At 36.1% G+C, this 27,461-nt stretch overlaps 1 protein-coding gene across 3 annotated transcripts in view; it reads left to right on the top strand.

Annotated features, from left to right (window-relative positions):
- USP25 (ubiquitin specific peptidase 25) overlaps positions 1 to 27,461 on the top strand; it is a 162,671-nt gene that overhangs the window by 53,227 nt on the left and 81,983 nt on the right. For all 3 annotated transcript variants that reach the window (XM_068970263.1, XM_068970255.1, XM_068970247.1), the window contains exons 5-7: positions 7,138 to 7,300; positions 15,478 to 15,564; positions 25,758 to 25,895. In XM_068970263.1, coding sequence (XP_068826364.1) covers positions 7,138 to 7,300; positions 15,478 to 15,564; positions 25,758 to 25,895 — 388 coding nt within the window. The remainder of the gene's footprint in view (positions 1 to 7,137; positions 7,301 to 15,477; positions 15,565 to 25,757; positions 25,896 to 27,461) is intronic.

The following is a 27,461-nucleotide window of genomic DNA, read 5'->3' as shown; positions in this document are numbered from 1 at the left end:
TACCATAATTCTACCATATTAGCGCATGGTTAGGGAATATTATCGGGCTTCCCAGGTAGCACTAGTGGTAAAGAACCCACCTGCTAATGCTGGAGACACAAGAGACATGAATTCTATCCCTGGGTCTGGAAGATCCGCTGGAGGTGGTGGTGCTTGTTGTTCAGTTGCTCAGTCATGTCTGACTCTTTGCGATCCAATGGACTGCAGCACACCAAGCTTCCCTGTCCTTCACCATCTCCCAGAGTCTGCTCAAACTCATGTTAATTGAGTTGATGATGCCATCCAACCATCTCATCCTCTGCCTTCCCTTTCTGCTCTTACCTTCAATCTTTCCCAGCATCACGGTCTTCTCCACTGAGTTGGCTTTTCGTATCAGGTGGCCAAAGTATTGGAGATTCAGCTTCAGCATCAGTCTTTCCGGTGAATATTCAGAATTGATTTCCTTTAGTATTGACTGGTTTGATCTCCTTGCTATTCAAGGGATTCTCAATAGTCTACTCCCCTTGAAGAGGAAATGGCAACCCCCTCCAGTATTCTTGCCTGGAGAATCCCGTGGACAGAGGAGCCTGGTGGTCTACAGTCCATAGGGTTGCAAAGAGTTGGATGTGACTGAACAACTTAACACACACATAAGGAGAATTATAAGTCTATATGTTTAAAACTCATATTTTTATTATAACGTATGATGATCTTTACCATATGACTAAATTCAGTTATATATATTATGCCTCAGGTGGTAAAGAATCAGCCTGCAATGCTGGAGACCTGAGTTTGATCCCTGTGTAGGGAAGATCCCGTAGAGAAGGGAAAGGCTACCCAATCCAGTATTCTGGCTTGGAGAATTCCATGGCCTGTGTAGTCCCTGGGGTCACAGAGATTCGGACATGACTGAGCGACTTTCACACATGCACGTATACTTAAAAATTTTTTTACATCTTAGGTCACTTTGAGAAGCAGGAAGCATATATATTTTGAGCTCTATTCAGTTATTACAGTTTGTATCCAGTTTTTCCTTTGTAGAAAAAAAGATCCTTGGGAATGCTTGGGTGATGGTAATTTCAGTTATATTCTTGACTTTCTTTCCTCCTCCTGCTGTTGCTGCTAAGTCGCTTCAGTTGTGTCTGACTCTGTGTGACCCCATAGACGGCAGCCCACCAGGCTCCCCCATTCCTGGGATTCTCCAGGCAAGAATACTGGAGTGAGTTGCCATTTCCTTCTCCAGTGCATGAAAGTGTAAAGTGAAAGTGAAGTCGCTCAGTCGTGTCCGACTCCTAGCGACCCCCTGGACTGCAGCCTACTAGGCTCCTCCGTCCATGGGATTTTCCAGGCAAGAGTACTAGCTTGTAACAAAAAGTTCAGGTAAGCTGCTCGGTCCTAGAAATACATTTGAGGCCATGCATTTCCCACCATGAAAAATAAGAGATGTATTTTCTTGGTGGGAGGGGACTGAACAGAAGGCTGACTGAATTAACTATATTGAAACATTTAAAAATAATACCTTCTAGTTTTTAGTAATCTTAACTAGATCTGGAACTAGAAGAATATTGTTACCTCAGAGCAGTCTGAATTGTAGATTTGGAATGGGTTGTTGACAGGTATGGGGAGCAAGAGACCTAGTTTTACTCAATGTTGTCTTGAGGCCGAGTCTCATTTTATTACTAACTTCATGTGACTTATGTATAGATTTTAATTTTTGTAGATTGGGTGTATTTTGTAGAAATCAACTCTTCTGAAGTTTTCCATAACTAATGTCTATGTGACCTGTTGCCTGGTCATTATGATACGAGTGATCTGATGTGTTGGCATTAAAAAGGGTTATTTCTATTTTATTTTATTATAACTAGAGTTTTAAGTTAGTATTTTATTATAAATAGAAGTTAAAAAGATACGGTGGTAGAGGATCATCCACCTAGGAGATTTATGAATGAGCGTAGTTCTCCTTGACTTTCGACTAGCTTATGCTTCTGGAATATACTATAGAATCCTCTTTTTTTTTTTTTTTTTTAGTGGTTATTATACCTGCCCACCAGTGCTAGTCAGTTGCTAGATGCCTCTTCTGTCTTTTATATTAGGTTGGTGCAAAAGTAATTGTGGTTTTGCATTGTTGAACTTTGCTACTTGATATGGGAATACATTCTTAAATGTAGTTACATGTCATTAAAATGTACATTTCTTTATTTCTTTTTGGCTAATGACTTATTACTTGCTGTTTATATATATTTTAGATATGGAAATGATGTTAGAAAAAAAAACAAATTTGAGCAATTTTCTTGTTTGAGTTCAAAATGGGTAGTAAAGCAGCAAAGACAACTCACAATATCAGCAATGCATATAGCCGAGGAATTGCTAAAGAAATGTACAGTTCAGTGGTGGTTCAAGAAGTTTTGCAAAACTTTGAGACAAGAGCCTTGAAGATGAGGAGCTCAGTTGCTGACCATCAGAAGTTGACAGTGACCAATTGAGAGCCATCATCGAAGCTGATCCTCTTAAAAATACACGAGAAGTTGCCCATGAACTCAGTGTTGACAATTCTGTGGTTATGTGGCATTTGAAGCAAATTGGAAAGGTGAAGAAGTTTGATAAGTGGGCGCTTCATGAAGTGAAGTCGCTCAGTTGTGTCTGACTCTTTGCGACCCCCATGGACTGTAGCCTACCGTCCCTGGGATTCACCAGGCAGGAATACTGTGGTGGGTTGCCATTTCTTTCTCCAGGAGATCTTCCCACCCAAGGATTGAACCTGGGTCTCTCGTATTGTAGGCGGATGCTTTACCATCTGAGCCACCAGAACGCCTCATGGACTGACCACAAATCAAAAAATTGCCATTTTGAAGTGTTGTCTTTTCTTATTCTATGCAACAACAATGAACCATTTCTCCATTGGACTGTGACATGTGGTGAAAAGCGGGTTTTACATGACAGCCTGCGTTGACCAGCTCTGTAGTTAGACTGAGAAGAAGCTCCAAATCGCTCCCCAAAGCCAAACTTGTACAAGAGTCATGGTCACTTTTGGTGATCTGCTGCCCTCTGATCAACTATAGCTTTCTGAACCCAGGGAAACCATTACATCTAAGAAATATGCTCAGCAAATTGATGGGATGCACTGAAAACTCTAACAGCTGTAGCCCGCATTGGTCAACAGAAAAGACCCAATTCTCCAGAGCAATGCCTGACAACACATCACATAACTTCGGAAGTTGAACAAATTGGGCCATGAAGTTTTGCCTCTTCTGCCATATTCGCCTGACCTCTCGCCAACCAACTACCACTTCTTCAAGCATCTCAACATCTTTTTGCAGGGAAAACACTTCTACAACCAGCAGGAGCTGGAAAATGCTTTCCAAGAGTTTGTTGAATCCCAAAGCACAGATTTTTATGCTATAGGAATAAACAAACATTTCTCATTGGCAAAAATGTGTTAACTGTAATGGCTCCTATTTTGATTTAACATAGGGGTGTTTGAACCTAGTTATAATGATTTAAAATTTAGGGTCTGAAACCACAGTTACTTTTGCACCAACTAGTTGAGCTATTTCAAATCCTGAAAGATGATGCTGTGAAAGTGCTGCACTCAATATTCCAACAAATTTGGAAAACTCAGTAGTGGCCACAGGACTGGAAAAGGTCAGTTTTCATTCCAATCCCAAAGAAAGGCAATGCCAAAGAATGATCAAACTGCTGCACAATTGCACTCACCTCACATGCTAGTAAAGTAATGCTCAAAATTCTTCAAGCCAAGCTTCAACAATACATGAACCATGAACTTCCAGATGTTCAAGCTGGTTTTAGAAAAGGTAGAAGAACCAGAGATCAAATTGCCAGCATCCGCTGGGTCATGGAAAAAGCAAGAGAGTTCCAGAAAAACATCTATTTCTGCTTTATTGACTATGCAAAGCCTTTGACTGTGTAGATCACAATAAACTGTGGAAAATTCTTCAAGAAATGGGAATACCAGACCACCTGACCTGCCTCTTAAGAAACCTATAACGCAGGTCAGGAAGCAACAGTTAGAACTGGACATGAAACAACAGACTAGTTCCAAATAGGAAAAGGAGTATGTCAAGGCTGTATATTGTCACCCTGCTTATTTAATCTCTATGCAGAGTACATCATGAGAAACGGTGGGCTGGAAGAAGCACCAGCTGGAATCAGGATTGCCGGGAGAAATATCAAAACCTCAGGTATGCAGATGACACCACCCTTATGGCAGAAAGTGAAGAGGAACTAAAAAGCCTCTTGATGACCGTGAAAGAGGAGAGTGAAAAAGTTGGCTTAAAGCTCAACATTCAGCTGGTCCCATCACTTCATGGGAAATAGATGGGGAAACAGTGGAAACAGTGTCAGACTTTATTTTTTTGGGCTCCAAAATCACTGCAGATGGTGATTGCAGCCATGAAATTAAAAGACGCTTACTCCTTGGAAGAAAAGTTATGAGCAACCTAGATAGCATATTAAAAAGCAGAGACATTACTTTGCCAACAAAGGTCTGTCTAGTCAAGGCTATGGTTTTTCCTGTGGTCATGTATGGCTGTGAGAGTTGGACTGTGAAGAAAGCTGAGCACCAAAGAGTTGATGCTTTTGAACTGTGGTGTTGGAGAAGACTCTTGAGAGTCCCTTGGATTGCAAGGAGATCCAACCAGTCCATTCTGAAGGAGATCAGCCCTGGGATTTCTTTGGAAGGACTGATGCTAAAGCTGAAACTCCAGTACTTTGGCGACCTCATATGAAGAGTTGACTCATTGGAAAAGACCCTGATGCTGGGAGGGATTGGGGGCAGGAGGAGAAGGGGACGACAGAGGATGAGATGGCTGGATGACATCACCGACTCGATGGATATGAGTTTGAATGAACTCTGGGAGTTGGTGATGGACAGGGAGGCCTGGTGCGCTGCTATTCATGGGGTTGCAAAGAGTCGGACGCGACTGAGCGACTGAACTGAACTGTACTGAATAAAGACCACTGGCACTAATTCTTTCCTGTTTGTAATATATTTGCTACTTTTCCCAGAACCCATTGCTTGTTTTAGTTTGTTCGTTTCGGATTACCAGTGTAGAAATAATATTCATTAATTTTTACTTCTAGATATACATATGTAATAAAGGGAACAGACTTTTCAAATGAAAATTGCTCCCACTTATAAAAGTTAGTAATGATTAAATATACCTTTTTTTATCGGAGAAGGCAATGGCACCCCACTCCAGTACTCTTGCCTGGGAAATCCCATGGACGGAGGAGCTCGGTAGGCTGCAGCCCATGGGGTCGCTGAGTCGGACATGACTGAGCGACTTCATTTTCACTTTTCACTTTCATGCATTGGAGAAGGAAATGGCAACCCACTCCAGTGTTCTTGCCTGGAGAGTCCCAGGGATGGGGGAGCCAGGTGGGCTGCTGTCTCTGGGGTCGCACAGAGTCGGGACAGGACTGAAGCGACTTAGCAGCAGCTGCAGCATACCTTTTGTATATAAAACAGATATTGATGTTGTATTTACCTTTTGTATACTGTGTGTTAACTCCTCTCTTTCGAAGTGGTTGCCTTGTACAAATTTAATTTGTACAGTTGATTTTTCCTGTGTCATGCTAAATTGTGCAAGGAACAGTAGGAAGTCTCTCAAGTTGGCTCTTTGACTTACTTCCCTTTTATGTTCTTGAGAACTTGTTTTTTGATTAGAGTGGGATGTTCCAGATAAATGCTGATATTCTTAATTCCCGAATCATCTTACTAAATACCTTCCTAGTAGTTCCAGCACTGTTTATTGTTAAATAATTTAAGAGAAAAAGCCTCTAGGGACTGAGGTTCCTTGTGAGAATTGATAGTTGGGCAGAGTACTGCTGCTAATGTTAGATCACTCTTAAAAGTGTAAACTGTTTATTTTTAAATATGTGAGTTTACTTTGACCTTTGCATTTTAGTGTATCATGTTTTCTGCTCCCTGCCCCCAGTATGTGATTTAATTGATTCCCAAAGAAAAACTCTATCCTATATTCATATAAGTTATTTTAAGTAATACTTATGTGGAATCTAATGCACTGTATCTAAGGTCATATTACAAAGTTAGAGATGAAAAATATTCTGCTTCTCCTCTATAATTAAGGAAGATAGCTGTATTAGTTTGGCATTGATATAATAGAGCAAAATCTTTAGGATAAAAATAGTGTAGCATGAATGAGATTTTTTTCAAGAAGCCAAAAAGTTGAAAAAACTCATACTAAGATTTTTGTAATGAACATAAAATGAGTTAAGATATTTGGCTGTTATTCATGATAATTTGGAATAGTAAGTAACACATGTCTTGAGTAGGCAAAATGCATGATTAGTTTATACGTAGGGATTAGGGTTTTTCAGCATTTTCTTGCTTAAGAGCAAGGTAAACACCATTAAGCAGAGTAGCATTACTGTTAGCCGTGTTTAAATATGTTTTAGATATTCTGTGGATGTACTTATTTTGAAGAGGTTTATCTTTTATTATTCTGATATGTAGGTATTTATTGCAGTAGATTTTTTCTCTAGGCAAACTATTGGAGAATGAAGTCAACACATAAATATTTTCTCCCTTTATTTTTCAGTAGCTGTTGTAGAATATGGATCTGTAGAACTGAAAGGAACCCTAGAATTTACCTTAATTTTTTTTTAATAGAAAAGGAAATTAATGATCAGAGGGATGAAAGTGCAGTGTTTTTCAGTTTTTAATTTTCTTGATGATTCAAAGAAATTCTTATAAAAACTAATCATTATGTATATTGTAAATATGTACTTCAGTACAATGACTTCTCAGAAAACTTATCTAGGTCCTATATTCCTGATGCTAAGCCTCTAATTTGTTGAAATATAACTTAATACATATAGTTCCTATTATATAATGCTATCTTTTTGTGATTACAGTTTGTTTTCTGAGGAAAAACTGCTGCCTGTGTTTTGATCTATTAGCACTGCTACTGCTATGTTCTTGACAACTAGAACTATGCTATGTTCTAGAAAACTAACCTCCACTTGAGTAAATTTAGTGCTAAGTATTCCTTTTCCAAATGCATTGTCTAGACCTTAATTTATCAAAATCCTTAGTTTATAGTATGCTGTTTTCTACCGTACAGTGCTAAATTAATGCTGTATTTTTTCACCATCATTTTCTACCCATCATTTAAGAGTTCTTGAGGCCAGCATAGCGGAAAATAAAGAATGTTTGAAGAGGACACCTACTGAAGTTTGGAGAGATTCTCGAAACCCTTACGATAGAAAAAGGCAGGACAAAGCTCCTGTTGGACTAAAGAATGTTGGCAATACTTGCTGGTTTAGTGCTGTTATTCAGGTAAGAATGTTTATGCAGATCTTATCTAGTGGGCCTGGCAGCAGTGAAAAGTGGGTTCGAGTTGTGTTTCTTTTTAGTTGTTATATATATACATACACATACAGACACACACACTGCAAACACGGTTTTAATAATGCCTTTCTACTAACATATTTTGGCGATTGCAGTATTCCCCACTCCACTTTGTTCTTCATTCCCAGTATGGACTTTTCCCGATAAAACACTGCCAATGCCTTATTCAGAATTAATTTCTCCTCCTTCTCTGTTGTTGGGAATTGTTGTCAGAGTGAAAAGAAAATATTTTTGTATATAAATCCCTGCAAATTTAGGAAAGGATATAACCAAGATGGGGCTTCCCTGGTGGCTCAGATGGTGGTAAAAACAAAAAAACAAAAAAATCTGCCTGCAGTTCAAGAGACCTAGGTTTGATCCCTGGGTTGGGAAGATCCCTTGGAGAAGGGAATGGCTACCCACTCGAGTGTTCTTGCCTGGAAAATTCCTCAAATAGAGGAGCCTGGTGTGCTACAGTCCATGGTGTCACAAAGAGTCAGACATGACTGAGTGACTAACACTTCACTTCATAACAAAGATATGAAACCAAGACTGGTGATTTTGTGTGTGTGTGTGTGAGTCAGATCAGATTTATTTATATATAATAGAAAATGTCATTCAATAATTATAGTCATTTAAGTACTTTTTTTTATAAAAGACATTTTATTTCAGGAGGAAATAGATTGACAAATAATTCTCAATACATATGTGAAAATGAAAGAATAAAAATAAATTAAGAATAACATTTTCTTTCTAACTTGGAATTATTTATTGAGCTTCTTATTCTAAAATTAAAAATATTTGTATGCATAGAAAACCATCTTCTTAATTTGGACTATTTTTTTTTAACTCTTATGTGATATGACTGTTGTCATAATTCTTTAGTATTCTTAGACATTGGTAATATTATTTTTCAAATTGTGAAACCTTAAACAGTCTCCTTAAGTAAAACAATCTATGAATAATAATATGCTCTTAATTTTAATTACTCTTTAGAAAAACTAATATTTGTGCTTAATTTCCTAACATAGCTAAACTGTAGCTCATTTAGTGTTTCTGATGAGTCTTTTTAAATCAGTAGATGTTTTCTAATTTACATTCTTTTACATTCAAAATACCTCTTCATTTTGTCCGTTTCCAACCTGAATACAGTATTAACTTTCATATGATATTAAAGCAACTAAAAGGTTATTAAATTTTTCTATTCTAAAGGTTATTAATTGTGTTCTCTAGGTGATTTTTTTTTTTTTTTTCTACTTCAGTGTTATAATTTCCAACTCTTTTCTGTCTTTTTGCTTCTGGCAAATAGTATTATACAATTTGATTTTCTTTGGTTTTCTAGTTTCGTGCTTCACTTTTTATTCAACTATGGTACACACCAATTAATAACACAATATGTTATTTGTTTTCCAGGCTATTAAAATATTAAGGAATACTTGGAATTAACATGAATTTGTAATAATACTTTTGCTTTTGGTCTTGAGTGTGCATTAATTATCCACTTACATGCTAGCAATATCTCAAATTTTATTTGCTATCTTAATACTTGCACCACTAGTAAATTCTTTTGCATTTCATTGTTTAAATTTCATAATTTAGTTGTCACTTTAAAATGTGAAACCCAATTTTAAGGCTGTGATCTGAGTGCTTATGAGTATGTTTTGCTGCCAGTATTTGGATGTTACCTTTACACTATTATGCCCAGTAAACGAGGCTCATTAGCTTCTCTTAGAAAACTGTAAGAAGTAAGAAAGTGCTCACAGAGAATCAGTATTTGTTGGTTAGAATAGGTGCTTTAAACATCTAGAAGAAATAACAGATAACCTTGAAAATTTTGGCTTCTAATGAAGTAATAGGATACTGTCTTTTGGGAATGTAGAAAAACAGTAAGCTTCAGTTTAGGAAATTGTGGATGGGAAAAAAAAATTGTCTAGTGATGACTTTGTTTTGTTTTTGAATGTAACTTTAAAATCTCTTAAACCATTTTAAAGTAAAGTAAAGTGAAGTCGCTCAGTCGTGTCTGACTCTTTGGGATCCCATGGACTGTAGCCCACCAGGCTCCTCCCTCCATGGGATTCTCCAGGCAAGAGTACTGGAGTGGGTTGCCATTTCCTTCTCAAGAGGATCTTCCCAACCTGGGGATTGAACCCGGGTCTCCCACATTTCAGGCAGATGCTTTAACCTCTGAGCCACCAGGGAAGCCCAAAGGGAAACCATTTTAAGTAGCTTTTAATTTTTGCTTCTGGTAATTGAAATATTTTATTTTTTCATTCCTTGACATTTACTTAATTCAACAGACATCTAAAATATGTTTATCATAATAAATGGAACTTTTTACTTATGAAAGGAACTTTGGGTAGGAAATCTGTGTTAGTGTTGGGAGTTTTAAAGTTTTTTTTTTTAAAGCAAGTTGGAACTTGTTCAAATTGTGACATAAATGCACTGTAAAGTTTCAGTTACAAAAATTTTCTCAGGGATGGAATTTACTTGGCAAGACTAGTGTGAAACAATTGGGAATTCTCTTCTTTAAAAGTATTTCTACTGATTATAGTTTACAGGAATCATAAACCTCTAATTTCAGAGTAGGTAATGGGGGGTAAGCTACAGAAGGTACAGCCTGTTATACTTGTTCCTTTAGGTACTGAGACCTGAGTATTTTGGAAGAGGCACAGAATATCAGGAAGAGGTTGTTAGCAAAAAGAAATTGTGCAGAGAGTGGCTTACATAATCTTTTGGATGCTAACAATATTAGCTTGACTGTCTTTAGATTGGGTATCAACCACTTAACTAGTCAGGATTATTTTCATCCTGTTCAAAAGCAACTTTTATGTAGATGGTACTGCTTAGGACTGCTTTTTCTTCTCTATTCCTTTCTCTAGTTTGGGGTGTTAAGTTCAAGTAATTCATGAGTTCTCATGACCCTTAGCACCATTCCATCTGAAATCCTCTGAGTGCTCAGAAGTAAGGTGCTTCTGCTTCTCGATTTGCCTCGTACAGTCCCAGTTTATTCCTATTGTAGGTGCATCAGCACTTATTAATTCATTGTAGAGCCCTTTTTCATCCTCAGAAGAGTTGTGGGTTGGATGATAAGGTTTATGATCCCGAGTCAGTTAAGTTCAGTTATATCCGAAGTCTAGATTTTCCTATATTCCACAGAAGAAGAGAGTAGTTGTTTAATGCCTCTCCGTCTGGGAAGGCCATAGGGATTTACTTGCTCTGTATACAAACTTTCATCTTTTAATCAGGCCACTCTGTTTTTCTCACACTTTGAAACTCATCTGTTACTATTTCATTTTTAAATATTAATAATCCACCAAGGAGAATTTGTGTTGGTTTTCCGTAGTCTCTTTCATCATAGAAAGTTTATATCTCCTTCTGCTCTCTTGTCATCCCTTTTTTTGTTTTCCATAAATTATGTGTTTAAACTCTCACCCTCCACGAGTTTAGCCAAATTCTTCACAGATTTCATAATTCATATATTGGCTTTGAGCTCAATAAAAGGATACTTGTTTTCAGTGTGTATGACTCACAAATGTAATTGAGACAGTAATGACGATTCCCACCCCTTTTGGAGAATGTGTAGTGTTTTTGAAGAAATATGTACTTTTGAAGAAAGTAGTGACTTTCCCACCCCTTTTGAAGAAATATGTTGACCAATACGACTATGCCCTATCAAGAGTATAGATTGGGACTTAAAATGAGTTCTTGTTATTTGTTGTGATAATACATGGTCATAAATTCTGCTTTGGGTAATAGCATATTCAGTTCTTTTCAGCCATCCACTTGGTCATATATTGCTGGAGTCTGAAACCAAAAATGAAACCATCGTTTTGAAGGCATCATAAGCCCTAAAGCATTGAGGAATTTTGAGGCTACACTTTGAGAGAACAGGATATTCAGAGAGTAAGCATCACATTTTGGGGTGTTTTATCTTTGAGAAAACATCTACTTCTGCTTTATTGACTACACCAAAGCCTTTGACTGTGTGGATCACAACAAACTGGAAAATTCTTAGAGATGGGAATACCAGATCACCTGACCTGCCTCCTTAGAAATCTGTATGCAAGTCAAGAAGCAACAGTTAGAACTGGACATGGAACAATAGACTGTTTCCAAATCGGAAAAGGAATACATCAAGGCTATATATATATTGTCACCCTGCTTACTTAACTTATATGCAGAGTGCATCATGAGAATTGTTGGACTGGATGAAGCACAAGCTGGAATCAAGATTGCTGGGAGAAATATCAATAACCATTGATATGCAGATGACACCATACTTATGGCAGAAAGCAAAGTAGAACTGAAGAGCCTCTTGATGAAAGTGAAAGAGGAGAGTGAAAAAGTTGGCGTAAAGCTCAACATTCAGAAAACTAAGCTCATGGCATCTGGTCCCATCACTTCATGGTAAATAGATGGGGAAACAATGGAAACAGTGAGAGACTTTATTTTTGGGGGGTCCAAAATCACTGCAGATGGTGACTGCAGCCATGAAATTAAAAGACACTTACTCCTTGAAAGAAAAGATTGGGAGCTCATATAAACCTGTGGCAGATCCATGTCAATGTATGGCAAAACCAATACAGTATTGTAAAGTAAAATAAAGTAAAAATAAACTTAAAAAAATAATAAAATAAAATTAAATTAAAAAAAAAAAAACTATGACCAACGTAGACAGCATATTAAAAAGCAGAAATATTACTTTGCCAACAAAGGCCCTTCTAGTCAAAGCTATGGGTTTTCCAGTAGTCATGTGTGGATGTGAGAGTTGGACTACAAAGAAATCTGAGCGCCAAAGAATTGATGCTTTTGGACTGTGGTGTTAGAGAAGACTCTTGAAGGGTCCCTTGGACTGCAAGGAGATCCAACCAGTCCATCCTAAAGGAAATCAGTCCTGAATACATTGGAAGGACTGCTGCTAACGCTGAAACTCCAGTACTTTGACCACCTCGTGCAAAGAAATGACTCATTGGAAAAGGACTCTGATGCTGGGAAAGATGGAAGGTGGAAGGAGAAGAGGACAACAGAGGATAAGATGGTTGGATGGCAACACTGACTTGATGAATATGAGTTTGAGTAAACTCCGTGAGTTGGTGATGGACAGGGAAGCCTGGCATGCTGCAGTCCATGGAGTCTGAAAGAGTCCGACATGACTGAGCGACTGAACTGAACTGATCTTTGAGGCAATTTCAAAAGTGGCTGCTGATTGGCTGGAAGCTAAGCAAAGTTTCACACAAGCTTGAAAGCCTGGGAAACACCTGAGATTTTCAGTTGAATTCTAAAGGTATTAACTGAGAATTGAGAAGAGGCCAGGCTTTATAACTTGTGAATCCCAGCTTAAGATCATCTCATAATTGATTGGATCAAGGTAATATAGGATTACAAATGTTTTAGTCCTGCTGCCTGCCAGAAGGAAATGTAAATTTTGGTGGAAGATATCTTATACTTTGAACTTTCTCCAGTTTTTTACATGCAATGTCTAGCACTCAATCATTCATAATTGGTCATATCAGAAAATAAGACATGTTCCCAAATTAAGAGAAAATAATGGATAATTAGAAATTAACTATGCAGGGACAACTTAAAATTGAATGGTTTGTTATATAACTACTAAATATACTTAAGGAAGTAGAAGCATAGTTGAGAATTTTTGATAGAAAACTAAGAAGTATAAAAAAAAATTTTAGAGCTGAAAAATATCATAAATTGTTAGGATATCAGTGGATGAATTTTGCAGCATATTAAACCCAACTGAAGGATACACAGCATTACCAGAGAATTAGTCAACTAGACAGTTTGTCTGAGGAACGTTTTCACACTAAAGCCATGAAATACAGATGAGAGCATAGAAGAGATATTTTGGACATGGAATAAACTGTACTAACACAATTTATTTGTGGTTCCAGAGGGAAACTAAAAAGGAAATAGGTTAAAAACAGTAGAAGAGATGACAAAGAATACTCTGAACTTGGTGAGAGATGACGAAGAATACTCTGAACCTGGTGAAAGAAATCAAGCCACAGATTCGGGAGGCAACAGAAACCAAGTAGTATGAACATAAAAAATACTGCACAAAAGCACATCATAGTAAAATAGAAAAAACTCAAGACCGAGAAAACCCTAAAAGTAGCCAATTGGAAAAAGATATATTGCTTCAATAAAGGAGCAAAAATAACACTGACAGTTGGCTTCTCAACAGAAAGGCTATCTTTAACGTGCTGGGAAAAGATAACTGGCCATCTCAAATTACATAACTAGTGAAAGTCTTGAAAACCCCCACAATTTTGAGCTTAGCAGAACCTGAAATAATTTGTTACCAGAAGACCCACGCCAGGGGAAATCTAAAGGGTGTTCAAAAAGAAGAAAAAAATATTTTTCAGTGGGAGCTCAGAGCATAGAAGTGGATTGAGCTGCTCTAGATTTTGTCATTCTTTTTCCTATATAAACCCCTTGTAAGAACAGTCCATACTTTAACCTCTACTTTTATCCCATTTCTTTAGGACTCATTGCTGCTATCCTACCATTTTATTGGAAAGGCGACTTCCCAGCTGCTAAATATAAAGATTATTTTCCTCCCCTTACCTTCCTTGGATGTGGCAGCCTCCAACCTTTACTAATCTTCTCCTTCCTGAATTTGCCAGTGATTAATTGATGTACTTCAGAATGTCTGGTACTTTATATCTTTGTTGAGAAATTCTGGACATAAACATTTTTGAAGCTCTGCTGTTACTCTGACGCACAGCTATGTTTGACAGCTTTCTCTACTCCTGTTTCTCCTGTGCCCTCAGACTCGCCGCTTCTATTACTATTCATACTTTGTTTTATACCTCTTCTTCCTTTGGCTTTTAAATGCTTCTTAAGTTTCTGATGTTTGGTCTATTATTGTATTACATTCTTTCTAGTTTATAACATCTACTCTCATTGTTTTAACTTGCAATCACAAGGTAGTATTAAAGGTAGAGATGACTTGGTATGTTTTATTCTCTGTTGCCTGTCTTCCTTGTGTCTGGCATGTAGTGGGTGCTCCATAAATATTTGTTAAAAGAATGAGTAAATGAATATGTTCATATTGTTTACTAAAGAAATACTTCAGGTCACAATTATCAGTTTTATGGTTTTACCTTTCATATATAGGTCTTTGATTTGCATCTATATATATCTGTATCTGACTCTATTTATAGTGGACCAGTTTTCCCAACATCCAATACTAAACAATTTTTTGTTTTCTTACTGGTTTATGATGCTATGTTTATTTCCTAGCAAGTTGGCTAGCCCATCTTTTACTAAGATTTTAATGAATCATCGCCTCCTGTACAATGATTTTCGAACTTCATAAACTATGACTCACAGAAAGGAATACATTTTACATTGTAAAACAGTTTACACATACCTAGGTATGAGAATTTCACCAATGAAAATTTTAAAAATAATATTCTGGTATATTTACTCTTTATGACATGTTCTGATATTTTCCATTACATTTTATTTTTAGAGTTAATGTTTATTGAGATTAATGGATTGCAAGCTATAGTTTAAAAGGGTAGCTCCAGGAAACTTTTCCATGAGCATCTTTCCATATGCTATCATTATACTCTATGTGATCAGTATTACTGTATTTTTGGGTGACATTGCTGTTGTTTTAATTAAATATTGTTTCCTTCCTAAGCTATGTCTCCTTGACCATTAGTGATAATAGATAATTTCTTTGAGTCTCTATAACCTAGCATCTGGCGTATAGATTTATTCGTACTGTATTTTTGTAGAATTGATACCTCTAAAAGACTCATATTGTATATAACATGTTCAAAAAGTTCTTGAGTTTACATTTGTATACATTTAATTTTGAGGAAACTGCTTAGGCACATAGAAAACTTTTAATAATACATATTAAATTTTTTGAGTTGCCCAAGTGTGATTTTCTGCTTTGCAGTACAATAAATATTGTTAATGATCAAGAATATGTCAAAATAAAAGAAGTGTAACTTTTTCTCAGGGAGAAAATAGGCCTTCTTGTGCTGGTGGGAAATATTCTGTATATAAAATGAATCTCTCAGACTAGTCATATTTTTATAGTTCTGTTAATAGAATTTTCCCTTTGGTTATCTTAAATTGTTGTTCTTTTTCAGTCATTATTCAATCTTTTGGAATTCAGAAGATTAGTTCTGAATTACAAGCCTCCATCAAATGTTCAAGATTTACCCCGAAACCAAAAGGTAAAATTATGAAAGATTTTTAAGTCGAGTGTACTCTTTGGTGTTTGCTTTTGGTGCCATGCCATGTGCCTAGTCGTTCCCGACCCTTTGCAACTCCGTGGACCGCAGCCTGCCCGGCTCCTCTGTCCATAGAATTTTCCAGGAGTTGGTTGCCATTTCCTATTCTAAAGGATCGTCCCAACCCAGGGATGCAACCCACATCTCCTGTGTCTCTCGCATTAAAGGTGGATTCTTACCCACTGAGCCATGGGGGAAAATTTGCTTTTGGGATATTTGTGAAATCAAATCTGAAGCAGTGTCAAATTTGAATGTCAACCTGTTAATCTCAACTACAACAGTAACAGGTTGACATTCAAATTTGACACTGCTTCAGATTTGATTCTTGGTCAGTATATTGTAAATATGAATTTTTCTACACATGTGTGTCAGTAATAGGCTAATTTTTTAATTTCATTTTAGTAATTGCTTTTTTCTTCTTTTTAGAATGTCAGAGTAATAGGCTACCATTTATAATTCAGGGTCTTTCCTCCTCAGAAACTGTGTGGAAATCAAACATTTTTCATTTATTTCTGTAGACGAACTCTTTAAAAGGTTAGCCTTGCCCTGTTTTTGCAGTGTGAATCTACAATTTCTAATATTGTTAAGCAGTGTAACGTGACAGAGAGCACAGAGGTCAGAGCCACATTTCCCAGGTTCTGGACCTAGAGCTAGTTACTTGATCTAGTTACTGCTCAGATGATAAAGCGTCTGTCTGCAATGTGGGAGACCCAGGTTTGATCCCCAGGTCGGGAAGGTCTCCTGGAGAAGGAAATGGCAACCCACTCCAGTATTCTCGCCTGGAAAATCCCATGAACAGAGGAACCTCTTAGGCTGCAATCCATGGGGTCGCAAAGAGTCAGACACGACTGAGCGACTTCACTTTCTTTCACTTTTTTATCTGAAAATCGAAAATAATGACAGCAATTGTTTTATAGAGTTTCTGTGAGAATTAGATGACAAAACATAAAGGGCTTAGAAGTACCTGGTACATAGTGGTAGCTTACAGTTAAAGTTGTCCTGAAGAAGATTTAGGTTTGGGACTGGGGACCAAGCTTGATCACTCAGAGCTTTTGTGTGGCAGAAGTTTTTTTACAGTGAAAAAGGACAGAGAATGCTTCTGACATAGACATCAGAAGGGGGACAGAGAGTGCCTCACTTGCTAGTCTTATCCAGGCCTTATATACTTTTACCAGATTCACTCCCACAACAAACATTTAAATTAACAAGATTAGAAGTAACAAAAGAAAGGTTTTACCAGACCCATTCCCACAAAACATGTAGCAGATTAGTCAGAAGGTTCTTGTTAAAAAGAGGAAACATATCCTTGAGCAAGATACATTGTTATATAATCATTAGTACAGAGCTTAAGGAAAAACATACTGTTGAGTAAGATAAATTGTTTTATTGTGTAAAGAAAGTTACTAAAACCAAGCAATGTAGAAAAAACCATTTTGTCCCTGTTGCCTCCTTGAGAGCCCAGACTCCTTATCAACCTACCTAAGAATTAACTCTCTCAATAGCACCAAGTGTCAGTTATTGCTAGCTTTTCAAAAGATAGGACTGATTCACATTCAGAAATTCATACTTAATGAAAAAGATTAATTATGGAGATGGTATGCTTGACTGTAAGACTTAATGATCTTATCATAAAGTAGCCATAAAGACAAAGACAAAGAAGTGAGAAGTTTTAGGTTTCAGTAAAGTGTGTTGAACTTTGTGTGATCTTTTGTTTGTTGTAATGATACATTATTATATTTTGTTTTTAGTCTATCATTTTGAAAACAATTTTTCCTGCAAACATTATAAATGTGAAGCTGAAGGGAATATAATTTGATTTTTAACCAGCTTTTTGAGCTGTAATCTTTAGCCATGAAGTGTCAGACTAACTGAAAACCATTTTCAGAAGGGAACTAAGATCACCTGACTAACTACTTCTACTTCCAGAGAAATTAAGCAAACCCCTTTCAGTCATTACAGTTTTTACTTCTTGGACTATTGCCTCCCTCTGTTAACGATTTGATTAGTTCTTTCTTTTGATGTTTTGCTTAAAGTATATTTATAATTTACATGATTATTTAGAATTATTACTTGCAGTTGCTGCTGCTGCTGCTAAGTCGCTTCAGTCATGTCCAACTCTGTGCAGCCGCATAGACGGCAGCCCACCAGGCTCCCCCGTCCCTGGGATTCTCCAGGCAAGAACACTGGAGTGGGGTGCCATTTCCTTCTCCAGTGCATGAAAGTGAAAATTGAAAGTGAAGTCTCTCAGTCGTGTCCGACTGTTAGCGACCCCATGGACTGCAGCCTACCAGGCTCCTCCATCCATGGGATTTTCCAGGCAGGAGTATTGGAGTGGGGTGTCATTGCCTTCTCCAATGGCAGTTAGATGTTCATAAGTATCTTTTTTTTTCCCTGTATGTATCTTAGCCTGTTTTGTGTTCCTGGATTTTAGTACTTTACAGAGTTTAGCTTTCTTTTATTCTATAAATAATTGAATAAGACTTACTTCATTTTATAATCTTACTTGAAAACAATCGTGATATCAATGCCTATGTACAAGAGTTTGGGGTCATGAGAATGTTTAGCTGAATACTAGAGAAATGTATGAATCCAATCTTTTGACACCTTTATAAGGAAATTTCTCTTAATGAAAGGGTCTGCATGTCTAGGTATCCCTTTAGTTTAAGAAATTAAAATAATTTTAATAATAATTACTGCCATTGGGAAAAATCACTCAACAAGAATACCATGCAGTTTTATAAAAGATTGTTCTACAAATGAGATATTTCTTTAATTTCACATGATGACAGCAGTACATACTGTAACTTGACAACTTTGAAGCTAACATGAGATTGAGAGGTAGCCGCTGATTAGTGTTACAGTTAATTCAATTGAAGTGATAAAAGGCACAGGTTTCGAAAAGATGTCAGTGTAACCTTAGTCACTTATTTAATAATAAATTTATAGCAAACTTATCTAGTGTTTACTGCTACACTGAGTCTGAAAAGTCTGAGTAGCAGTGAACACTAAGGGTTCACTTTGATTAAATCACAGAGATGTATTTGCATACATTATTAAGCAGGGTATTTTTTTTATTAGCAATTTAAAATTACAGCAAGCATTATATGTCTGTTGATTGATAGAATGTAATGAAGTCTTTGAAATCAATTTGCATTTGAATAGACTTGTTTATTGGTTCTAGAGGTTGAAACTAATTTTATACATCCATATTTATTTGTGCTATTTGTAATCTTAATGTCTAGGAGAATTGGGAGATTATTAGAAATTTAAAGATAGATTCTCACTGTAAACATCTCATCCTTCCCCATTCCCACACGTAATCTCTTGGCTTAAAGAGCCATGAACTGATGGGAAAGCATATATTAAATGTTGACAAAGAGGCATAAGCTTATAATATTTAGAGGTAATCACCATATAATTAATAACCTTATTAATCATAAGGTTATATTATTTAAAGCCTTGATTTAGGGGGAATGTTGTCAAATAAACAATATTCTCTGTACTCAGAAGTGAGAAGCATATGAGAAGGAAATGATTTGGGGTTAATTCCATAAATATATTATTGAGCAAATATCTGAGGGAGTTTTGAATTTTAAAATAAAAAGAGGCATTCTGAAATTTTTGTCTTTTAGCCATGAAGGTATAACAGAAGCTGGGTTTACAAGTTTTAGCAAATTTTTAAGGATTCAAGGCATACGGATTATGTTTTCCAACCGCAATGAAATTAAGTTAGAAATCAACAACATAAAGATATCGGGAAAATCTCCACAGTATTTGGAAATTATTTACAGTTCTAAATAACCCCAGGAACAATGAACAAATCAAAATGGAAATTTCAGGGTGTTCTGAACTGACTAAAAATTAAAATGATGTATCAAAATTAGATAGATGTAGCTAAAAGCAGTGGTTAATGGAAAATATATGAACTAAATGCCTTATTAGAAAATAGAGTTTCAAATTAGTGGTATTAGATTATGTCAGAAAATTAGAAAAAAAGATCAGTAATTTGAAAGCAGAAGAAAGGAAATAAAGATAAGAAATAGTCTATGAAATAGACTATATAAGAAATATAAATATGAATGAAATAGAAATATAAGAAATGTCTATGAAATAGACATCAGGGAAACAATAGAGAAAAATTAATGGAATCACAAGCTACTTCTTAAGAATATTGGTAAAACTGATAAACTTCTAGGTAGACTGAGCAAGAAGAGAGAAGAAACAAATAACCAAAATAAATGAAAGAGGCACACATCACTGCATATTCTGCAGACAGTAAAAGAGAATAGTGAAATATTATAAACAACAGACAAATATTTTGAAAGCCAAAGGCTATTGAATGTAACTGATGAAAAGATAAGCTGTGTATTTCTATATTAAGGAAATTAATTTTTTAGTTTCAAACTTATGCACAAAAAATAAAATCAATAGCAATAAAGTTTATTGGTGAGTTATACCACGCATTTAAGGAAGAAATAATACCAATTCTCTACAAGTTTTCTCAGAAAATTGAAGAAATAAAACTTGCAAATTTACCCTGTGAGACCAACATTACACTGAAACCAAAAGTAGAAATACATATTTCAAGTAAAGAAAACTCAGATCAATATTCCTTATGAATAATAGAAGGAAAAATTGTCAGAATTGGGGCAAGTTGAATGATGTAATATATGTAAAGGACAATACCTCATTGACAAAGTGGGATTTGTCCAGGACTGAAAGATTGGTTTAGTATTCAGAAATGAATATAATTCATCATAGTAACAGTTTAGACAAGAAAAGCCATAAGACTAGCCCAGTAGATGAAGAAAAAGGATCTGATAAAAGCTAGTATCTATTTATGGCAAAATCTCTCTGAGTAGCTAGGATTTAGAAAGAAACCTTTTTAAATTGATGGAGCTCATTTATGGGAAACCTGCAAATATTTATAATACTTAATGGTGAAAGACAATCCTTTTCTTCAAAGATCAGGGACAAACAAGGTTGTCAGGCCTCACCACTTTTTTATTAAACATTAGTGATCTCAACCAGTGCTATATGGCAAGAAAAAGAAATAAGCAGGCAAATTGGAAAGGAAGAAACAAAGCTGTCTTTTGGTGTATATGCCTGATTGTCTATTTAGAAAATCCTAAGTACTCTACCAAAATATAGGTGCTAGAATCAAGGGGTCAAATCATCTAGCAGTGTAACATGGTACAAGGCAAACATGCAAAAATCTATTTTAGAGGCTTCCCTGGTAGCACTGTGGTAAAGAATCTGCCTGCCAATGCAGGAGACATGGGTTCAATCTCTGATCTGGGAGGATCCCACATGCTGCAGAGTAACAAAGCCCCAGTGCCTCAACTACTGAGCTTACATGCCCTAGAACCCGTGCACTGCAAGTGGAGAGTAGCCCCGCTCGCCACAACTAGAGAAAAGTCCATGCAGCAACAGAGCCCCAGCACAGCCAAAAATGAATAACTAAATTATTTTAAAAATAAATTATATTTCTCAGTACCAGCAACACACAATTGGAAATATAAATTAAAAAAAGATTATGTAAGAAAGGCAATGCCAAAGAATGTTTGAACTACTGACCAATTGCACTCATCTCACACTAGTAAAATAATGCTCAAAATTCTCCTAGCCAAGCTCCAGCAATCTGTGAACCATGAACTTCCAGATGTTCAAGCTGGTTTTAGAAAAGGCAGAGGAACCAGAAATCAAATTGCCAACATCCGCTGGATTATCAAAAAGGAAAGAGGGTTCCAGAAAAACATCTATTTCTGCTTTATTGACTATGCCAAAGCGTTTTGACTGTGTGCATCACAGTAGACTGTGGAAAATTCTGAAAGAGATGGGAATACCAGACCACCTGACCTGCCTCTTGAGAAACCTATATGCAGGTCAGGAAGCAACAGTTAGAACTGGACATGGAACAACAGACTGGTTCCAAATAGGTAAAGGAGTATGTCAAGGCTATATATTGTCACCTTGCTTATTTAACTTATATGCAGAGTACATCATGAGAAACACTGGGCTGGAGGAAGCACAAGCTGGAATCAAGATTGCTGGAATATCAATAACCTCAGATATGCAGATGACACCACCCTTATGGCAGAAAGTGAAGAGGGAACTGAAAAGCCTCTTGATGAAAGTGAAAGAGGAGAGTGAAAAAGTTGGGTTGAAGCTCAACATTCAGAAAACGAAGATCATGGCATCTGGTCCCATCACTTCATGGGAAATAGATGGGGAATCAGTAGAAACAGTGTCAGACTTTACTTTTAGGGGCTCCCAAAATCACTGCAGATGGTGATTGCAGCCATGAAAGTAAAAGATGCTTACTCCTTGGAAGAAAAGTTATGACCATCCTAGATAGCATATTGAAAATAGCAGAGACATTACTTTGCCAACCAAGTTCCGTCTATTTAAGACTATGGTTTTTCCAGTAGTCATGTATGGATGTGAGAGTCGGACTGTGAAGAAAGCTGAGCACCGAAGAATTGATGCTTTTGAACTGTGGTGTTGGAGAAGACTCTTGAGAGTCCCTTGGACTGCACAGAGATCCAACCAGTCCATTCTAAAGGAGATCAGCCCTGGGTGTTCTTTGGAAGGACTGATGGCTAAAGCTGAAACCCAATACTTTGGCCACCTCATGCAAAGAGTTGACTCACTGGAAAAGACTCTGATGCTGGGAGGGATTGAGGGTAGGAGGAAAAGGGGATGACAGAAGATGAGATGGCTGGATGGCATCACTGACTTGATGGACATGAGTTTGAGTGAACTCCGGGAGTTGGTGATGGACAGGGAGGCCTGGCGTGCTGCGATTTATGGGGTCGCAAAGAGTCAGACACGACTGAGCAACTGAACTGACTGAAGAGCATAAAAGATGGAATATTAGAGGGAAAGTAGATAAAAGATACAGAAAACTACAGAAGATCACTGGGAAAAATTAAAGAAGTAGAGATATATACTATGTTTATGAATCAGCTGAGTAAGTATTGTTAGGATATCAATTGTCCCCAGCTTATGGAATCAGTGCAATACAGTTATAATTTTGGCTGGCTTTTTCATAGGAGTTGACAGATTGTAAAGTTTATATGGAAAATCAAGGGATATGAAATAGCCATAGCAGTTTTGAAAGGAAAGGCAGTGTTGGAGGAATTATCAGGCTACAGTGATCAAGACACTATGTTATTGGTGAAAAGATAGTCATATAGATCATTGGAAGAGAATAGAGTATGCAGAAATATAACATACACATAGGGGCAATTGGTTTTAATCAAAGTTGCCAAAAAAATTGTGAACAAAGGAAAATCTTTTGAACTAATGATGTCATAGGAAGAAAAATACTTTTCAGGCTCTACAAGACGTTATATGTGAAAAAAAAAAATAACTATAGACCTAAAACAACTGAAACTATAAAAATTCATGGATAAAGCAGAAAATTTTAGGGTTCTGAGTTAAGAAAAGATTTTTTAAGTACTGCAACAAACTGGCACAAAAATAAACAAGGAAACTTTAATAAGTAGGACTTCATCAAAATGAAAAGTTTGTTTTTGAAAAATTCATGCAGATGAAAAAGGCACACCACAGATTGGGAGAATATAATAACAAAGCATGTGTCACAAAAAGGAATTGTATGTCAAATATATACAGAATTTGTACAATTCAGTAGTAAGACAAATAACTTACCTCAACAGATTGCAACACCAAAGAAGATAAACAGATTGAAAATAACATTAAAAGATGCTTGATGTTGCTGGTCTAAATTAGGACTAATGAAAATTTTAACTAGAGATGCCACTAGGAGAACTAAAGTTAAAAAATATGGTCCATATCCAAGTGTGAATGTGAATCTAGAATGTGGATCTTAGAACTCTCCACTACCACGGAATATGTAAAATATTACATACATGTAAAACTGCTATGGCTGTTCCATATCCCTTGATTCTCCCTATAAATTTTACATATTCACTGGCATATGTAGTGCCTTTGGAAAATTGTTTGTTTCTCAAAAACATGTTCCATACAGCCTCACCAATTCCTTGCGGTTCTTGACTCAAAAGGAATGAGAGCATATGTCCACACAAAGCCACATCCAATAATATCTGCAGCAGCTGGAACAGGTTAATGTATAAATAAGTTATGTTCTGCCCACACAGTGGGATCCCACTCAGCAGTAAAACAGAATGTATTGTACATACGAGTGAAGGTCAAAATAATTATGCCGATTGCAGGACAGCAGACTAAAATGAGTACATGGGGTATAATTTTGAAGTATATAAATCTCTGGAAAACACAGAGTAACCATGGTTGCTTGGGAATGATTAGGGAGGGATGAAGAAAGTTTTGGGGATGATATGCAGGTGCTGATTATGGTGATACAGTCATGGATGTATACATATGTGAAGCTTGTAAAATTGTACACTAATATACAGTATATTGTACATCAGTTATATCTTGGTAAATCTGTTAAAAAAAAGATTAAGAATCATGTTTGAATAGTTCCTATATGTGGTGGTATTTTCATAATTTAGGCGCATATAGTGGCTAATCTTAACAGCATTCACTAATTTTGTCTTTTGAAATTTCAAGATTTTTCTAGCCACAGGAATTGGCCAAGAGCAAAGAATGTTTTATTAGTGTATTTAATTTTTCACATTTACTTCTTAGCAGAATTTCACTTAATTTTCAAAGGTCATTTTTTTTTCGTCCTTGTTACTTGGCAAGGAATGTCTCAAGCTGTTTTTGCTGTAGGTATAGTAATAAGTGAAGAGATTGAGCACAAGCAATTAAGGGTATTTCTGAAAATTACTTTGTGGATTAAAATGGTTAGTATTTATAGTCTTGAAACCCTTGTTGTGAAATAGTAAGTACCACAGAATAATTATGAATTAGTTTTTTATCTTATTTAAAACTTTTGCATTTATTCTTTATCATAGATGATAGAATTTATTATGCTTAAATAAAATCCATGTTTTTTTAAATGTTTTTTAAAACTTAGCATTTTTATGTTAGACTATGTACTTTCTGATTGCTGTAGTGGATTTGTAGTTTTTAAATCAGATAAATATTTGGAATCAGTTTTGTTTCCTTACATCTGTTTCTTAAGACTCCTTTTTTGATGCATTTTGAGAGCAGCTGTTTCTGTGTTAATTAATTATACTGGGCATCAACTGTACACAAATACATATGCCTACAAAACTGCAAACTTGAAAGTTTTTTCTAATATTTAAATGGTATATATAAGCTTTGTTAAAATTTTTATTTCAAGAGCTAACCATAGTAACAACTACTTGTCTGATTTGTTATCATGTTTCACTAAGACAGGTGAATTATGATCTTTCAAAACATTTTCTTCTTACTTTAAAATGAATTATTTATGATAATTCGATTGTTTTTGTTCCATATGGAGTACTTGGTTTAATCAACCAGGAAGAATTGAATGCTTGTTTTGTGTAGCAAAATGTTGTGAAGGATATACAGATATTCTTATCTTTGTGAAACTTAACAGTTTATCAAAAAATAAAAGTAAACTTGCAAAAGGAACCCTGGAAGGATGATACATTCTTATTTGACTAATATTAGTCTGATAATTGGGATTATCACATAACAGTTTCAGTTAGTGATTGATTCCTAAGTGAAAAACATTAATTTCAGTTGATGTGGAGTCTGACAAGATCATTGACTTGGAGGGGCCTGGGAAGACTTCATGGTGGAGGAGGGATTTTTTGCTTAAATGGGTTTATTGAGGGTAAAGTACTTAAATAGTGCCTGGTACGTGATTAAACACTCATTGAATGTTGGCTCTTGTTATTGCTGTTCTCAGCAGCAGCTGGGCTTTGCTGAATGGGAAGGATTATAATAAACAGACATAAATGAGGATATTCTTGGCTGGGTAATGACATGATTTGCTGTGAATATATGGCATTTATGCTAAAATTGTGAGCTTACGCTAGATGCTCTGCTGTTTCCATGCTTGACTCCTTTCTGTCTCCTAGTTGAAACCAACACTCTTTCTTTTTTTATAATAGGATGCTGGACTCATTCTTAAGCTATATTAGTTAAATTTCTGGTTAATTTTTACTTGAGTATCCCTTTACCAGTAAAAAATTTAATTTTACTTAAGAATTTTTCTTTCTTTTTTTCAATAGGAGCATCGGAATTTGCCTTTCATGCGTGAGCTTCGATATCTATTTGCACTTCTTGTTGGTACTAAAAGGAAATACGTTGATCCATCAAGAGCAGTTGACATTCTTAAAGATGCTTTCAAATCAAATGACTCCCAGCAGGTAGCTTTTTTGTGCTTACTTGTTTATTAACTATTTTTATTTTAATTTTTTCTTCCTTAAGCAGTGTTTTGAAATGATAAATGAGAACAACATTTCTATTATCAAAACAGTTCTTATTTTTATAAGAATAAACTGGAGCCATTTAAAATATTATTTGGAAGATTTACTTTTAAATTAAAAAACAGTAATCTTGATAGTATATGATAAACCAAGCTGTAATTTTAATTAAAATTACTAAATGAAAGTAACAGGTAAAATGAAAAATGTTCACAAGTGTGTAGTTAAAAATCTTCACCAAGGTGTGATAACCCAGTGTCAGTTTAGTATACATGCTTTTGATATGCCTGTTTTTGCTGGCAGAAATTCCTCACTCAGAAAAAGTTTCTGAATGATATTAACTTTGTTTCTGAATGGTATTAACTTTGTCACTGTTTCTTTTAGTTCCCAAACTTTATGTCGTGCTGTTTGGTTACTTTTTATCAATTTGTTATGAAGAATATTGGAAATTTTCCTATAAAGGTAGAAAATATCTACAAACATACCAACATTTTTACATATAATTTGAGAAGTTAGAGAAATTAAAGAAGGAAAGCAGAAGAGAAGCAAAGAAAGTAGCAGAGGATAATAGCAACAATGTTGAATACGATGGCAGTGATGTAATGGGCAGAAAATAAAGAGGATACTTGAGGGTTTAAAAATTCCACTACATTTGCAGTGTAGTTGTTGTAGTACTTGCATCTGTTATCTGGATGTGCGGAGAGGGTCTTTGGCAGAGAGTTTTGAAAGATGTCTGATTTTGCCACTGCCTTCCCTGTACTTTTTAAAAAATGCTTTTTTTAATGGCAAAGATAAATGAACAAAAAAGGTGGTCATATCAGAATTTGCTTATGTTTGTTGTTGTTTTCAATTTTTACACCTCCCCCACCCCCGACATTTTCTTCTTGGTTAACTAGGAAACCTTTTTCTTTCTTGTCAGATATAGCCTTGCAAGGTAAGTAACATAGAAAAATATGGCAGGTCGTTTTAAGGTATTATATTAGTTAGGACAGCCGTAACAAATGACCACAAACCGAGTGATTTCAAAGCAACAGAGAATGATTCTCCCATAGTTCTAGAAGCCAGAAGTTCAAAATAAAGGTGTTGGCCCAATGAGCCGTGCTCGCTCCAGTGGCCCTCAAAGATAGTCCTTCCTTGCCTCTACCATCTGGTGATTCCTGGTGTTCCTTGGTTTAAGGTTCCAATCTCTTTGTGTTGATATGACCTTGCCCCCTGTATGTCTGTGTGCCTATTCCTTCCCCCCTATCCCCCGCCTCTTAGAAGAGTACCTATCACTGGATTTAGGGCCTGTCTTAATCCAGAATGGTGTCATCTTAAGATCCATACTTTCTTTACATCTGTAGAGACACTTTTTCCGAATATAGTCACATTCTGAGGTTCCAAGTGGACATATATTTTGACAGGCCTCAATGTAACCCACTACAGGTGGTATGGATGTTTATAGCTAGCTTTTTGTGTTAAGTTTGGTTGTCTTCGTATGGCTAGACCTTAGTTTCAACATTTTAAAAG

This window comes from Capricornis sumatraensis, chromosome 1 (assembly GCF_032405125.1).
Source record: "Capricornis sumatraensis isolate serow.1 chromosome 1, serow.2, whole genome shotgun sequence".
In the NCBI taxonomy this organism is placed as follows: Eukaryota; Metazoa; Chordata; class Mammalia; order Artiodactyla; family Bovidae; genus Capricornis; species Capricornis sumatraensis.
Note: the sequence above shows the minus strand (reverse complement) of the source record. Positions and strands in the feature narration are given on the sequence as shown.